Here is a 16,800-nt window from a genome sequence, read left to right on the forward strand (position 1 = left end):
TGATATTTAGCTAAGTATTAAACTAAAACAAAAAATAAAGTTTAATTTTATATTAAAATATTTTGCCAGAATTTTTAAAAAATGCCAAAAAAAAGTTATTAAAGAAAACATGAAAGCTCTTTGAAATATTGAAATCAAATATTCTTAACCATTCATTACATCTACGTATTAACACAAATTCTTCTTGTGAAACAAATTAAACATTATGTTAAAATTTAAGTTTTAAGTAACTGAAAAATTTTAAAAAATTGTATCAAATAAATATACAACTTTGAAATATTCTAACACTTTTAGAAATTCAAATAATTTGGATATTATTAAAACAACTTTCAACAACAATTCAAAAATAGAATTCAGAATTTTGACCCTAACAACAGATAGTTAAGAAGCAGAAAATAACAAAAATCATGTAGAAATTGTTTTACAAAATTTCAATATTTTTTTGTGTAAAAATGTATTTTTCAATAACTAAACTTATCTTAAACTATTGCAAATTTATTAAATTGTCAGCACGTAAAAATTAGATTGAATCTACTAAAACTAGAGCTATAGTTATAATTTAAAGCAAAAAGCTCAATAACAATATTTTATGTATTAATTAAAATTTCAACAAGTTTATTAACAACTCAATTTTATCTTTTTATTTGGAAACAAAAATATACTTAAATGTCAATAAAGCGTTCCAAAAAACTCTGTTTATACTATTAAAGTTATTCATTTTGACAAAATGCGAAATAAAAAAAGAATCAAAGCTTTTATTTAGCCGATTTTGAATTGTAGCCGTTTAATTTTATTGAAAAAAAAACCAAAAACATAAATTATGTAGTTAAATAAAATAATGAAAAAGAATAATGAATTTTGTTGTTTAAATAAATAATAAATATAATGTATTTTTATGATTGATTAATTTAAAATGAGTTTTATTTTAAGGAACTATAATAACCAACTATAATAATCATAGTTTTAAACATATACTCGGAACCACATTTTGGTCAAGGATTCGTTAAATTTTGTCGCAAAAGAAAACATTTTTACAACTTTTCGATCGAACAAAATCGATCGAACTGTTAAAGTAAGAATATTTTATTTTGTGTTGAACTAAGGGAAGTAATAAAATTATATCACCTGTATAGCTAAAGATAACAAATCTGAACATTTGGTTGCATTAAATACATACAGTGGCGGACAAAACTAAAGCACGAACTTTTACTTGTTAGAAAAAAACTTAATAAAATTATTAAAATCGATTATTTTGCAACTAATAATTTTATTAGTTTATATAGAATATAGTCTAAAAATTATAAAAACAATGAAATATAAAGTTGTTTAGAATGAAAATACTTTGTAAATAAGAGTAACAAAATTTCTTAAAAAAAAATATATCGAATTTTGCAAATTATAAACCGCTGAGAAAAACGATTTCCTGTTGATTTCTCGATTTTAGAGGGATTATCTCCACAGCTTTATATTGTACAAGCAATTTTCATACATAAAGCGATACTTTATTCCATTTATTTACTTTATATTCATAATATTCTGCGATTACATTACAGGGAAAACATCCCAAGAACACAATATTACCCCCTCCGTGTTTTTTTTACTACAGTATACCGATAATTTTTTTAGTTTTAAACAACATTATTATACCCTACTCCACTTTAGTGGGGAGGGTATATTGTGTTTGTGCTGATGTTTGTAACGCACAATAATATTGGTCCTATACCCACCTTAAAGTATACCAATCGACTAAGAATCATTTTCTGAGTCGATTTAGCTATGTCCTTCCGCCTGTCCCTTCATGTAAACCTTGTAATCAAACTATAGGCCGCAATTTTGAAGATACTTGAATGAAATTTGGTACATGATCTTCTATTGTCCCAGGAACGAACGAAAATGGTTAAGATCGGTCCATTATTTCACCTAGGCCTCATACAACTGTACCCCCGAATAGGGCTTGTAAACATTATAATCAAACTACAGGCCGAAATTTTGGAGATAATTCAATGAAATTTGGCACCTGATCTCTATGGTACTCTCACCTAGGCCCCGTAGAACTGAACCCGCCAAATAGGACTTTTAAGTTCATAATTATGTTTAATATACTCGTTTCTCGACAAAAAGCTGCAAAACCAAGTTCTATACTAGTCTTGTTGACCCTGATGAACTTTATAATTATAGGGCCTCATTTGACCCTAGACCCTCTATAAAGCCCTCATCAAAATTTTACTTAAATATCAACAGTTTTATTAAACAGTAAATGGCTTTAGTATATCTGAGGCAAGGTACAATTCAACTTAAAAGCTTTATTATGAAAACTAAATCACATTTTATTCGTATACAGGTGTAGGGTATTATATGGTCGGCCTCGCCCGATTATAACTTCTTACTATAGACTATATTCTTTCTTAATTAATAACTTTGATTACAAAGTTTAAGCTTTTTTCTAATAAGCAAAAGTTCGTGCTTTAGTTTTGTCCGACACTGTACATTTAACACCTTAAAACTAAACTTTGAATGCACTAATAAATATTCCCCACCAAAATATAATTAAAACCCGTACAAAACATTATAGGTCTACTAAAAAGGATCTATGTAAATCAACTGATATGAATAATAAATGTACATATGTATGTATACCACCTACATACATTAGGGTGGCCCCAATATGGAGAACGAAAATGTTGTAAATTTAGTTCTCAATATTATTTATAATATTTAATTATACGTAAAATTATATTCTCAAATAAACAATATAATGTTTCATTGTTTGGAGAAGAAAACTGGGAAACAGTCTCTAAAAATATATTTTTAAAAAATTAAAAATAAGCACTAAAAACAAATAATATTCTTTATAAACTCGAAATATGCCTTAAATATACTATTCAATTAAATCATGCAAAATTATATTATAAATTATATAATCTGAAAAGTGACCTTAAGACCACACGGGGCACCTATATCTCAGTATATGCGTAATTTTATAATTTTTAAAATTATACTGATAATTTTTTATAATTATACTGATAAATGTATAATAAAACACTATATGTATAATAACCATTTAATCCTTTGGCCCATCTTAGCAAATATTGTCTCCACGACAAACAAAGAAGCTTTATTTTAAAATCAACAAAACTGTTATTTTCGTTGGCAACATAAGTACCTAATTTTTAACTCCTTACAAACGGTGCCATCCTAATGTACGTACCATACATTTTAAATTTAACTTATTAAAACTGGAACTTAATTAAAATTAACTAAACGTTTTATTTGTATTTACATGCATACATATACCAAGTACATATGTACATGTGTATGATGTTATATAGTACAAATTTACTGAATTATTTTTGATTTTAAAAAGTCAGACTTTTTAAAATATTTTAAAATATGGCCAAATAAAAAATGTAAAATTTGTGCAGGTAAGTAAACAAAAATCCTAATGCATTCACGTTCGTGGAATCTGAAGGAGGATGAGCCTAAAGTTGTATACATACATAGGTATGTATGTACGTATGTTTTACAAAAATACACAGGTTGTTTTACAACCAAGAGACCAACCTTTAATTCCTTAAATAAAATTAGTACCTGGCACCTGTACTAAAACTAAAGAGCTGTTACGTGTAAAATCAAAACAAAAGATTGAATTTTAAAAGGTTTCCTTTAAAAACAAAATTACTTAAACACAAATAATTGTAGTATCAAAGATATCCAAAAGATGTACAGAGAAAAACCGCCACATTGTGAGAAAACTGTTTGATGTTGGTGACTATGAATGAGACTGGAGTTTGAAATGAAAGAAACTCGAAACACAAATTAAATTATTTTTATTGCTGAAAACAAAACTGAAAGAGTCACCCGATCGACCTGAAGGTAATAAAGGTGAGTTTACATATACATATTTATAAAACTAGAGAGAGAGAGAGGAAAAATTAGGTGTTAACAACTTGATGTTTTAAAAAACGCTAAAAGTACTGGAAGTTATTTTAAATTAAGCATATTGTTACAAAATATTTTGAAGCACAAAGTATGCCGCTTTCTAAAAACAGCGAAAATGCCTCTATTGCAGATTCAATATCGAAGAAGGCAGAAAAATTTCGAGAGTTTTCCTTTTGCAATTTATTAATAAAAAACGCCAAATTGACATTGATTTTTGATCTTGTGAGAGTTTGAAGAATGTACATCTAAATGAGAATGAGCGTTTCAAGAATAATATCTAAAAGATACTGAAGAGAGTTTTCAATTTAAGAAATTTAACTCGGGATATCTGAGTTGTTTTGAGGGATCTTTGTATCTGTTCGTGTGGAAATTAGTTGTTTAAGAGTTGTGCATAAGTTGACATTGTGGAATAAGCGGAAATACTTGTATCATTAATTCATATTTAAATACTATATTTTTATGCTGAAGTTTTGTTTTGTAATGTTATTTGTTGTTGTTGGTATTCTGCAAGTATTTCACGGATACAAAATTAAATTAAAAAGTTTACATAAATAAAGATAATTACTAAAAAATAAAAATTTGCAATAAAATATAATTTAAGTAAAAGAAATATACAAATTTGATTTATTGAAAGAATTTTAAAACAAAAAGTAATAACTTGTATTTTTAAGAAGTAAAACAAAAACCGACCAAAAAATGTATGGATTTATAAACAACAAGTCGTATAAAAAAGGAGAAACCGGTTTAACAGCCTCTTGGACATAAAATTGAAAAAAGAAAAACATAAAATTTAAAAGAACCCAAACTCTATAATAATACGAGTAACTCCAAACTCAATCTACTCTACTACAAGCAATAACTGCTTCACTTAAATACACACATCTTGTTAAGGTTGAGATACTCGTGTAAATTGGTTTATACTATAGATATTTTAGTGCCCCTTTATGTACCAAAGAAAGATCGAAAGAAGGAAAAAAGAGTTCTCATACTCACTCATCTAATATTTAATTTATTAACTAACAAGCCATATGTATTAACATTAAACTCCAGGAAATGTATTATTATTTAAGAAAATATATGGAATAAATGAATATTTATGCACATACATACAACATACATATTTAATTTATGTATGAGCATTTATTATGCGTGGAGGTGCGTGTTGAACTGTAATTCTTTAGATCAATTTAAAGAATCAGGAATAACTATTTTTTTTGAGATCGAATACGAAGTGGAAAGAACAGCTGAATAACAAATAAATAATAAAAATTTACACAAAATGGAATTGGATAATGTTAGTGTGGCGGAGAGGAAACCTATTAATGTGCCAAATTCTATAAAAAGAACTTCAATGAATCCTTCCCTAACCAGTTCTATAGACAATGTTATTTACCCACCGTCACATCAGTATCATTATATACAGTATTATCAACAGTTGCCTCCACAGCAACAGCAACAATTTCAGTTGCAACAACAACATCAGTATGTAAATCCTTCTGCCGCTCTTATGTCCGCAACAACATCATGCCAATGCAGCTGTTCCTGTGGTAACCAAGCCCAACAATTACAGCTGCAACAACAGCAGCAACAACAACAGCAGCAGAAACATCATGCTGCACATCATTCTCATCAGAGTAGTGTGGATTCGCAAATGGTTAATGTTATTGTACATCGACAGGCTAGTGGCAGCAATAGCAGTAGTAGCAATGAAAATACCTCTACGAACACCAAAACTAATTCTTCCTCTATCACTTCACAAGCTCTGACTCACAATCCAGATTTACCAAAAAAATCACAATCGGAAACTTCTTTACTAAATCATTCCTATCAGGCCTTAAAGATGTCCGAATCCCTAACCGAAAATATATTTGATTGTGCTTCGGGCGGAAAAAAAAAGTTAAAAAGAACCTCTAGTTGCGATTGTGATTTAGAATGTACGTGTGTTGAAAATGACAATGACGATGTTGATGACGAGAAGCTGGGGGAGGGGACAGAAGAGAACGGACCCAATAAACGCAATAAACGTAGAGACAATCACCACCACAACACACATCTGTCGCACAAGCAACAATTTGTTTTATCGGAAGCCATGTTGACCGCAGATGAAATCACAGTTAGTGAATCAGATAACAATAGTACGACGGTAAAACGTTGTGAACGTAATCAAAGTAATAAATCGTAAGTCTTACATTGGGATTTTATTAATTTGTTTCGATAGTTACTCCTTGCTTTCTCTGTAGAAAATCACCTGGGAAAAATTCCAACACTGATGAATTAAACTACCACAATGCTAATAACATTGATATCTATAGTGATGGTGATGCGGAAGCCATAACGGAGGCATGTCTAAAAGAGACAAACGGAATACCTAATGGAGGTTCTTCGGATCTAAGACCTCCTTTACCACCGAGACCGCCGCCTAGACCAAAAACGGTAGCGGGCTCTTTAAATGGTAAGATATGCATAACTCATACTGAAAATTTTTATACCCTTAAAAAAAGTAATATTATTATTAAAATAAAACTAATTTTAATATTTACTTTGAATAATGATAATCCGTTTTGAAAAACACAAAACATGCGCACTAAGCATTTTAGTTGAAACAGATGTGTCCTTTCGAAAGCTTCCTTTAATTAGCCATAATATTAGCTATAAAGGGAAACTTTGTTTTATGTACACAAAATAAATTTTTAAAAAGCTTTTCCTAAAGATGTGGGTAGTTGAATAAGGATATCAAAAAGCTTTTGAAGTCAAGAGATAGAGATTTGCAAATAATTGTAAAGGAATTTTTGAAACAAAAGCGTATGGGGATAGATACAAAGTCAATAGCGAATTACAAAGATGAAAAATTAGAAGAGAAACACGGAATTGCAATTCTTAGAATATACAAAATTTAAAGAAAACATCTATGGATTTTAGTGAAATCTAAGTGCCAAATAAACATATTGAAGTTGATAAAAAATATAATTCAAAATGCACGGTTATCCTGTAATGCAATTTATGCAATACAGTATGCCACCATCAACTTGCAACTGGATGCCACAACAAAATCCTCACAGGGGACTAGTACGAGAGGGACATGGTGGTTATCCACTAAGTTAGCATCAACATATTATTTATTCATTTATCTCGTAACATTTTGTAATTCAACTTATTTTCTTGTTTATATATGATCTACAGCACGAGCCCGTCCTGGAATGGTTATAAAAAAATATGTAATCTGGTGCTTGGTATGTGGAGGATTTTCCTGCATTTTGGGACTTTTATTTTTAGGAGTATATTTTCTACTGCATTCCTATACCATTACTGTGGGTAATTTTGAGACCGTTCCGACATTTGTTCCCGCCACCTTGGTAAGTTTCTATCGTTAAAAAAAGTCTCCATTGATAGATCAATATTTTTTAATATTCATTTAAATTGTGTTTAGCTTATTCTTACTGGGTTATGCGTCATGAGTTTGGCAAGAAGGCGTAATCGTTATAGTTATTTGGTTAGTAGTTAAAACCGATAACGTTACCTAGGCAGAATATAATGAACTTTATTTAATCTTTATATTTAGATAAAATTGTCTGGTGCTTGTGGATTAATTTCGGCTTTAACATGTGCTTTGGTGACGGTTACAACGACAGTATTACACATGAGCCGCTTGCAGGCTCTACGAGAATGCGAATATGCTCAAAAGACTCGTACGTGTACATGTTACTCGGATTTAATAGAGTCGCAAGTGGATCGAGTGGATAAAGGTGAGAACTTAAGTTTTGTATGTATTTAATTTAAACGTCTCTCACTGTTTATATATTTTTCAGAAGGAGTTCGTTTGGTTTTCGACTCTTTATCGGACTGTGGAGTGGTACATGGCTCATTGTACTCCTGTCTCAGAGCAATATTTGGTTTGTCTGTAGCGGGTGTATTAGTGGCGGTTTTCAGTTGTATGCTGGTCTATCAATTGTTAAGGTATGTTTAGGATGCTCTACATAGTCAAAAGTATTTTTTTAATTCAGACATAATTTGTATTGTAGCCATGAACGCAAAAAAATGTATTGGGAACAGTTGGAACTGCGTTGTCGATCATTGTATACTCGTCCACAAATGCCGCCACAAAACATGGCTGCTGTTGCAGCTCCTCATGGCTGTAGATGCTGTGAACAATGCCACGCTCACCGACAGGCTCCTTTGCAGACATCTGCTTATCCCTGGGATGAGAGTACAGAACCACGATTTTGGTCTACTCAACCTCCGGGTAACTTTTATTCTCCTAATCCAGGAGGGGACGATCTGACAGCTATGGCAACCAATTGTCGTAGTCATGAACTTTCCACTTCTCGCAGTAGGGGGACTGGTTGGAGTTGGAATCGTTGGTGGCAACGAAACTCACCAGATCCCAATTCACGCTTTCGACAGACTCCCTCAAGTCCCGACTCACAATATGGGTTCTCTAATAGCACCAACATGCCAGTAAATAACATAACAGAGGAAGTGGTAAATGCCAATCCAGGTCAATTTAATATTATTCCAAACAATTTACCGTACGGTGTATGGGGTCCTCCACCACCCTACAGTGATCCCAATAGTCCAGCTAGACGTGGTTACTACCAATATATTCAACCGACTCATCATTTGAACACTGCCACTGGTCCACCAAATGTAAATAATATAATTAACTCAAATACCACTGACCTAGCTCATGGTCAGTTTATGGAACAACCAGCAGCATCAAACTGTTGCCAACAATCTTCAATGCCGCGATCTACTAATTCTGTGATGGGTAGTGTAGGTAATTTTAAGTCTAAAGGAGAATATGAAAATACTCCATCTGACAGCGATTGTGGTGCAAATGTAAGAGAGAGGGACCGATTTTCAAATACTTTGCCCACACGCAAAATAAAGAAACGTTTAGAACCTGGAAACAAAAGTATTGGACCCAATTCACAGAGTTCTCAGCGTATTAATGTTCAACAAGTTTTTGCAAATGTTGATCAGGGGGAAGACGAACAGGAATATCATGAACCACAAAGTTTAGGAGAAGACTCTTTAACATCTGTTCAACGTAATAAGTGTGGAGTTGAGAATAATGGCTTCCAAAATAGTTGTGAATCAACGAATGCGGCACAGAATGCAGATCAACAAATACATTCTTCCAGTGATCCCGCTGAATCTGAAGTTTATTTTGCGGATGTAAGTAGTTGCTGCAACATGTCGGTAAAAAATGATCACTACTATGAGGACACCAGAGCATCGCAAAGAACTTTGATACCACCAAATCAACAACATCACGTTCATGGACACTCACACACCCATCATCATCATCATACACACGCCGTCAATGCTCAACATCAGCTCAATAACTGTAGCAGCAGCAATAATGAAGACTATTTGGCCCAACGCTTTGGTCAGCGTGAAAATTCTATACGTAGTCGTCTTCCATTCCCACAAAATCCCAATGTCGTTAATGACGGTTTCGTAGAAAATCTGAAAATGTTAACAACTACTGCTAATAAGGATAATCAGCAACTGAATCATGCTCAAATTCCCAAGGATACATCGCGACAAAGTATGTGTTCTGTGGATTCAGAGGCCAAGACTGAATTTACTGATCTCTCACCATTAACGCCATGCAGCAATAAGATCAGCCAACTACAAGATTTTGTTGAAGCCAGCTCTCAGGGTGCCACTACTCCAACGAATTTTGTTGCCTCGTATCCATTTTCGTCAGAATCGCAAAGTTTAGAAGCCCACCGCCGATCAACCAAAAATCTAACAGAAGCTCACTATGAGGTGATAGATGACCAACAAACTGGACATCAAGTTGGCCGCAACATTGGTCGCACAACCAACAAACCCAAGTCCAACATTAAGCACGCGGCCAGAGAACGCAAAGACAATAGCGACAGGGAATGGTCATCAGATAATAGCAACGGAGAACGTCATAAGTTATGAAATGAGGTTTTCGTTTAAAATTATTTGTAGCTTTTAATTCAATCACTTTAAATGAAAATTAGATGGAGCTATGTTAGATAACGTATCACTGGTAAACGTTGGATAACGTATTTGTGGTAAACTTGGAGAAATTCTTTTGGTTACATTTCATATTTAGTTGAATTTAAGAAAAAAATGTTTTTGTTTAGGTCAAATGTACATTTTTTGTTAAAAATTTTATAATTAATAACGATATTTTACGTTTATTTACTATTTAATTATTACGTTATAATTTACTTTGTATTTTTGTTATCTAGCGTAGCTAACTTAACTTCAACTTTACTGCCATTCGAAATCATTTTTATATTAAATATTTAATTACATACGTATGTATGTATTATTAAAGTATTAAAAAAAAATTACGTTTATTTTATGAACTCACAACAATTAAATATTTGCATGTGAAAGAAAAGTCCAAAATGATACAAAAAAAAAATTAAAATGCACTTATCCTATTTATATAGTTTTTATTATATATATACATATGTATATTTGTATTCATAAATTTATATATTTACATACATACTTATATTTTCTTTTATTTATTCATTTAGTTATATAAATGTTACATCTACATAGATACATACATATAAATTAAAATATTTACTTATTACATATATTCAATAATTAATGTATAGCATTTGTATTTAACTGTAATGTAGTTAAACAATCTATACAATATATCTGTGATCATAATCGATAACCACTAAGGGCCAATCTTTAAGTGAAGGATTAGGGATTAAATTAAAATTAATCTTCGAATGTTTTTTTTTTGAATTCTCAATCAGCTAATTTTGTTTGCTAGTTTAAGTGCCAATTGTGGTAGTTCAAACTTGAGCAAGAAATGCAAAAATGTAAACAACTGATGCAAAAAAAAATAATTACAATTTTTTTTTAAATAAACATTAAAATGTTTGATTTATCGATTAGTATTAATTATGGAGACTTCACAATATATATTTTTGTTTTAAATTAAAGTTTTCATTAATTTTCATATTACATTTGCATTATTTTGATAACAAACAGTGACGTTTTCTGTTGTTAACATCAGAATCAAATTATGTTTAGATTAACTAATCTGATTATTAATTGGCATTTGATTGCCAGCTCAAAAACTCGCTCTAAGTTGATTTAAAAAAGCTAAAAATTCTCATTATTTTCAAAAATAATTTCTGAAATAATTCAATATGAATATAATGAATTCTGCATATGTTATATGTAAATCTATAATTTTCGACTTTGGTTGTTATTGCTTGTGACCACAGAAATAATAACAATAGAGTATTATTACTGCTTTATTCATAAACATTTATCAATGGTTTATAGAACAAATTTTGTATGAAAATTTGATTTTTAAACCTTTGATAAAAGTCTATGAATAAGACCCTTTATGTATTATAAAATAAATAGTAAATATATCACACATATCGCTCATTTAGTGCAAGATCATTGAAACTTCTGTTTAACACTTTTAAAGTGGCTGTCAAAAACAATTCTTGAACTAAATTTCGTTAGAAGAAACATTTTTAATCAATTTTTCATACATTTACATATTTCTCGAGATGATAGATTTTTGCACTAAACGGGAGGTACTGTGTGTAATAAGTACATTCTAAATTATTTAGAGAATGATAAAAATACATGTTGGCTTTAATATGTGCATACGTTAATAAATGTTTATGAAGGTTATAAATATAATTAGTAACAATTGTTTAATATTCTTCCAAATGAAAATATAAAAATATTTAATTACCATCCCTAGTATGTTTTATTTATAAAATTTCGAGGAGTAACAAAAATCTGAATTTCCAGATACAATTTATTTATTTTTTATAAAAAATAAGCAATTTATTTTTAGGAATAAATGACTAAAATCTTAAACAGAGTCAATTGTTTAGATAAACAAATTATATATTATCACATATAATTGGGATATCTACCAAAAACTTGGCTTTATATATATTTTTTAGAGATATCTCCCTCGCATCTCACTAAGTGACAACAGAAGTCTTAAAAAAAGGTTTTAAGCTTTCTTTTGAGTAAAAAAATATTTTTTTGTATGTTTGTATGTAGATGCATTTCATTAAGCATCTACATACAAAGCCCTTAAATGAAATTGTATAAGCTTTCTTTCGAAACATTTCCCATGAAAGTATTTTATGGCACTAAATGATCTGTGAAATTTTAATAAACTTTTACAATTTTATTATTTGGTTCTAACATGTAAAAGGGTTAATTTAGTTGTGAAAATCTTTCTCCTCTTCAGAGCCAAGGTGCTACCAGCTAACGTAGTCCTATTGCTCTAAATTTAAAAAAAAAAAAATTATTTAAAGAAGCTTAAACGGTCAATATTCTCAACTTCAGTAACATTAGTACCTGTAAAAAGTCAAAATAGGGTTGGAATTTTGGTGTGTTTCTATATTTTATTTAATACAATTAATAATTCTTATTTTATACATATTTTTATAAAATTTTGAAAACAAAATAAATGGAATGTTTTATTCTTACGATTTCTAATTAATTATAATAGTTGAGTTAGTTTTTTAAAGTTGCATCTTTTATAAAACTAATGACAGAAGTCCAAATACAATGGTAATATAAAATGGATATAAGATATTACGACAACCTCCATTACTATCCCCCTTATGATCCTCAACTGAGCCATGGGGTATTTCATTATCTTCTATATTTGGTTCTTGCTCCTCGTCACGGTTAGGATGGAGAGGATGATCATGTTTATGTTTAGTTTCTTCTATAGCTAAGGGCATTGCTTCATTAATTGTTCTCAATAAAGGATAATTATTACTAAGACGATGAGGCATGGCCAAATCTAAATGTTTAAAGTGTCTAAAGTCTTCATATATGTCGGTCTCAGTTTCACACTCTCCCAAAAAGTCGTCGGTATCAATGGACCACACCATAATGCCGCCTAGTTTTCTTTCAATTGCAAATTTAACTTTGTTTGCTATGGAGCGGGAGTTATCAAAAGTAACAACTTCTATAAGACCAGTAAAAACATCTTTTTCAGAACGTGCCAAGGCTTGTGATGTTTCCGGATCCCACATCGTAGTCCAACCTGAAGTTTTATTACTTAAAATTTTACAAATTTCATTATAGCCCAAAAAACCGTCTTCTCGTGTAAAGGGTCCTTGGAAAGCAGTACCATCAGTGTCGTCGTCGAGATTTCCATCTAAAGGAGTTCTAAATGTACGGCCATAGAAGGGTACACCCATAACAATTTTCTCAGCAGGAGCTCCCAATTTCAACAAATAATCGATTGTGTATTGCTAAAATAAAGTAATGAAAATATGTTTGCAATTTTTAAAAAATTCAAATTTTTTACAAAATATTAATCAATGTATCATTAATCATCATTATTTATTATGGAACTTTTAATGGGTAAATGTGTAATTGGCTTTATTGAAAAAAATTTATATGATGTAAAAAATGTAATTTCTGTAAACGTCTTTAAAGGTAACCCAGCAAAATGTAATTGATATCATACTTTACAAATAACATCTAAAAATAGTATTATATATTTGTCGTCTTAATAAACCAAATACATGTACATATTTCTTTACAAATGTAAGGTGAATGTAAAATCATGCTAACGTAAATTAATAGGTTTTTCACCCGTGTTACTAGTGAAAAAATACTAAAACTTTTTCCACCCTTTTTTTGCTGAGCAAGACGTGTCAGCCTTTTTTGATTTATATCAAAAGTTATTGGTCGATAAAATAAATGAAATCGTTGATTTTTATGCCAGCGAACTTACCACACTCAATACATCACCATTTGGTGCTGTCAGTGGAGCATTATAACCTATTTTGCGATCCCAACTGCCATGATAATCATAACACATAATGTGCAAGAAATCCAAATAAAGAGATATCTGTCGCACATTATACGCCTCATCTATGACCTTTTTCGAAGCCCCAATGGCAGAAGTGAGCAATAGACCATGCGGATTAAATTGTTCTCTCAATTCCTTGCAAAGTAATACAAAATTCTCACGATCATGAGGTGCACCACCACGTTGAGTGGGATATTCCCAATCTAAATCAAGGCCATCAAAATTGTATTTTCGTATAAAAGAGGTGACTTGTTTAACGAATTTTCCTCGTGAAATGGGATCGGCCACCATATTTGAATAATTTTTGGAGCCTTCATTCCAGCCACCTATAGCTAAACTAACTTTTAGATGGGGATGAGTGCGCTTGAGACCCGTTAAACGTTCATAGCCGCCTTTGCCATATTCTTCTTTTAAATCTTGCCAAGGATCTGTAAGGATTTAACATTAATATAAACTAAATTAAAGTAAAAAGTTTTACATACCTAATGACTTAATAGCCGCTTGTTGGGGATCGAGACCAGCAAAGGCATACACAACATGGGTACAAAGACTGGGATCGAAATTATCTATAGAATAAGCACCTTGACCAGGACGATAAACGGCCCACGTTGAAATGTAACAAACTACATTTTTTCCATGCATGGGCCCTATAGAATAAAAAAACAAAGGACGAACTTAGATCCTGAATATGTATTGTATCATGTTGTAACACCCTTTAAGTTTAATTTCTTTTCTTTTTTTTGTTATAATATATGTAATTTATCATTTACCGGTTTTTGCTTTGGTATTCATTATACAAACTGAGGAAACCACTAAAAATATAATAAACAACCTGTTTCCTGTGCAAATGTGGTGCCAGGTCATCTGGAAATATAAAACGCAAAAAAGAACACTTACAATAATCAATATTTAAATGAAACCATATTATGGTTTTATTGAGGGGTGTTAATAAAACTTTAGTAAAAAACATTATTTGGCTAACAGTGGTTTTATTAAAACTTTAAGAAAATCCATTAATTACTTACAAATTTAAATTCCATTTTAGAAGCTAACTGTTTTTCAATGCAAAATAATTGTTCGTTTTTATTTTCTGAAGATTATTAATTTCGTCTACTAAAATTTCAAAATTCAGTCTTAGAAATGAGAAGAAATTTTATCTTAACTAAATTAATTTTATTATTCTAATAATGAAAACTCGTTAATAACAATGTCTTTTAGATACATACATATGTACGTACATATTTATGTATGTTTACAATGAAATCATTGACAATTAAACACAAGTAAACAATAGACCAACTGGGGCTAATGAATTAGCAACAATACAAATGAGTTCTAGTTGTTCATGTTAAATATAAATCATTTTTATCATTGCATAGTTACTATAATTAAGAAATTAGGGACAGTTTTGAAAATTTATGAGAAAAACATGTTAAATATGAAATACGAGAATGCATTATAAATAAATTTTTAAATATTTTTTTCTTAGAGCCGTCGCAGAAAATTCCATTTTCTTTAGAATTATTTAATTTACATTATTAATATTTTTTTCTTAGAGCCGCCGCAGAAAAGTTCCTGCTAAGAGAACATTTAAACAAATAACAAACAACCATGTCACAGAACTCTATTCCCCTTAAATTTGTATCAATTATTTAATTTTTTAATAAATAGTTTTTATAAAAATCATTACTAAGGACTACAATTAAATAAAAAAAAATTAAATGTTATTATTTTAATCAGAATCTAAAGTATAACATTAACGATCAGAATAATAACTATGAGTTGATAACATTCCAATCGGAATGTATGACAGACCTGATACTGTAGTTTCTGTCAAAATATTTATATTCTTTACAAATATTTTTGGAAATTTGTACTAATTATTTGTTTTCTTTTATTTAGCTCTTTTAAACTTTATAAACAACTTTAATTAATATTCCAAACACAGAAACCGCAGTTAAACAAAAACGAACTTTAAAGTTTCGATGAGTTTTTTGCTGTTTGTACTAGTAACTGCAAACAGATTAAATGAAATGCGTACAATTAAATATTTTAAAAACTGGTCTTTTAGCCACGCCTCGAAATTATAGTAAAATTTAATAATATGAAAAATTAAAATAAATGTACAATTGAAAATTTTATAAAAGAAAAATTTTATAAATATTTTTTGTTTGTTGGAAATATTAACATTTATATTTTACGGCATGGAATTAATATTTTCAATATTGTATTAATATTCTAAATATTGTAATATATAATTCAAATCATATAAGATTTTGCACAATGTTTTGTATCTGTAAATATCATGATTGCAATAGAAAATTTGCACAGATGTATTTCAAATAATATACATATATATATTTTTTTTTACAAAAACAAGAAAACAAGTTAAGACCACAATTTAAAATTTGCAATCTGACTACACCGTATAGAGTATTCACACAAAATGATCGTGTTCAAAACCGGAATAAACTCAATTCAACTCATAAACATTATTTCATTTTTTTATTTTTTTCATTTTACTTTTATTTTTTTTAATTAATGGAACGACTGTTTGAGTACCAACCATGTAGGAACGAAAAAAAATACACATCTTTGGCTTTTCGCTAATGTTTTTTCTTCGTATAAATATTAAAACTTTCCGTTTCACTATGGATTTTGAATGATCGCACAAAAAACTACATACATATTTACATATGTATATATTTACTCGAAACTGATCTACATACAACACAACACGAAAATGAGGAAATACTATAATAACAATAATGATGTTTGTTGAATGAACGCATTAAATTAATGAGATGCCTACGATGCGCTCTTTACTAATTATTTCTTTTTTTACCAAAAACTTACTTTTGAGGTAGTTTTATTTGATAATTTCCAAATTAAAAATCAAGTTTTTTTAATAAACTATTTTTATTTTTCTTAGAAGATATCATTAAATTTCTATAAAAAAAAACCCGCTTGTTTTTGCGTTATGGCGATTTGAACCAAGTGTCACCGTTGCTTTTTAACCACAAACTGAAGTT

At 30.0% G+C, this 16,800-nt stretch overlaps 2 protein-coding genes across 7 annotated transcripts; one reads left to right on the top strand and one right to left on the bottom strand.

The window, feature by feature from the left end:
- Nucleotides 1-4,512: 4,512 nt before the first annotated feature.
- On the top strand, nt 4,513-10,412 carry LOC111684616. 4 transcript variants are annotated; one of them, XM_046952101.1, is made up of 7 exons: nt 4,513-6,117; nt 6,180-6,391; nt 7,120-7,292; nt 7,367-7,429; nt 7,499-7,682; nt 7,749-7,893; nt 7,959-10,412. In XM_046952101.1, exons 1-7 carry the CDS (start codon nt 5,219-5,221, stop codon nt 9,874-9,876), a joined length of 3,594 nt encoding a protein of 1,197 aa, XP_046808057.1. In that variant the 5' UTR covers nt 4,513-5,218; the 3' UTR covers nt 9,877-10,412. The 4 variants fall into 4 exon arrangements, with proteins under 4 accessions (XP_046808057.1, XP_046808056.1, XP_046808059.1 ...); XM_046952100.1 differs by having other exon boundaries at nt 7,746-7,893; nt 7,959-10,410; XM_046952103.1 differs by lacking the exons at nt 4,513-6,117; nt 6,180-6,391 and adding an exon at nt 6,459-7,036 and having other exon boundaries at nt 7,959-10,410.
- Nucleotides 10,413-11,445: 1,033 nt separating this feature from the next.
- On the bottom strand, nt 11,446-16,800 carry LOC111684613 (probable chitinase 2). 3 transcript variants are annotated; one of them, XM_023446824.2, is made up of 5 exons: nt 16,625-16,800; nt 14,539-14,632; nt 14,251-14,415; nt 13,691-14,196; nt 11,446-13,202 (listed from the first exon to the last, which is right to left on the bottom strand). In XM_023446824.2, the coding sequence occupies exons 2-5, from the start codon at nt 14,630-14,632 to the stop codon at nt 12,474-12,476; spliced, it is 1,494 nt and encodes a 497-aa protein (XP_023302592.1). In that variant the 5' UTR covers nt 16,625-16,800; the 3' UTR covers nt 11,446-12,473. The 3 variants fall into 3 exon arrangements, with proteins under 3 accessions (XP_023302592.1, XP_046807961.1, XP_046807960.1); XM_046952005.1 differs by lacking the exon at nt 16,625-16,800 and adding an exon at nt 15,673-15,727 and having other exon boundaries at nt 14,539-14,634; XM_046952004.1 differs by lacking the exon at nt 16,625-16,800 and adding an exon at nt 14,794-14,883.

This window comes from Lucilia cuprina, chromosome 5 (assembly GCF_022045245.1).
Source record: "Lucilia cuprina isolate Lc7/37 chromosome 5, ASM2204524v1, whole genome shotgun sequence".
NCBI classification, from domain to species: Eukaryota; Metazoa; Arthropoda; class Insecta; order Diptera; family Calliphoridae; genus Lucilia; species Lucilia cuprina.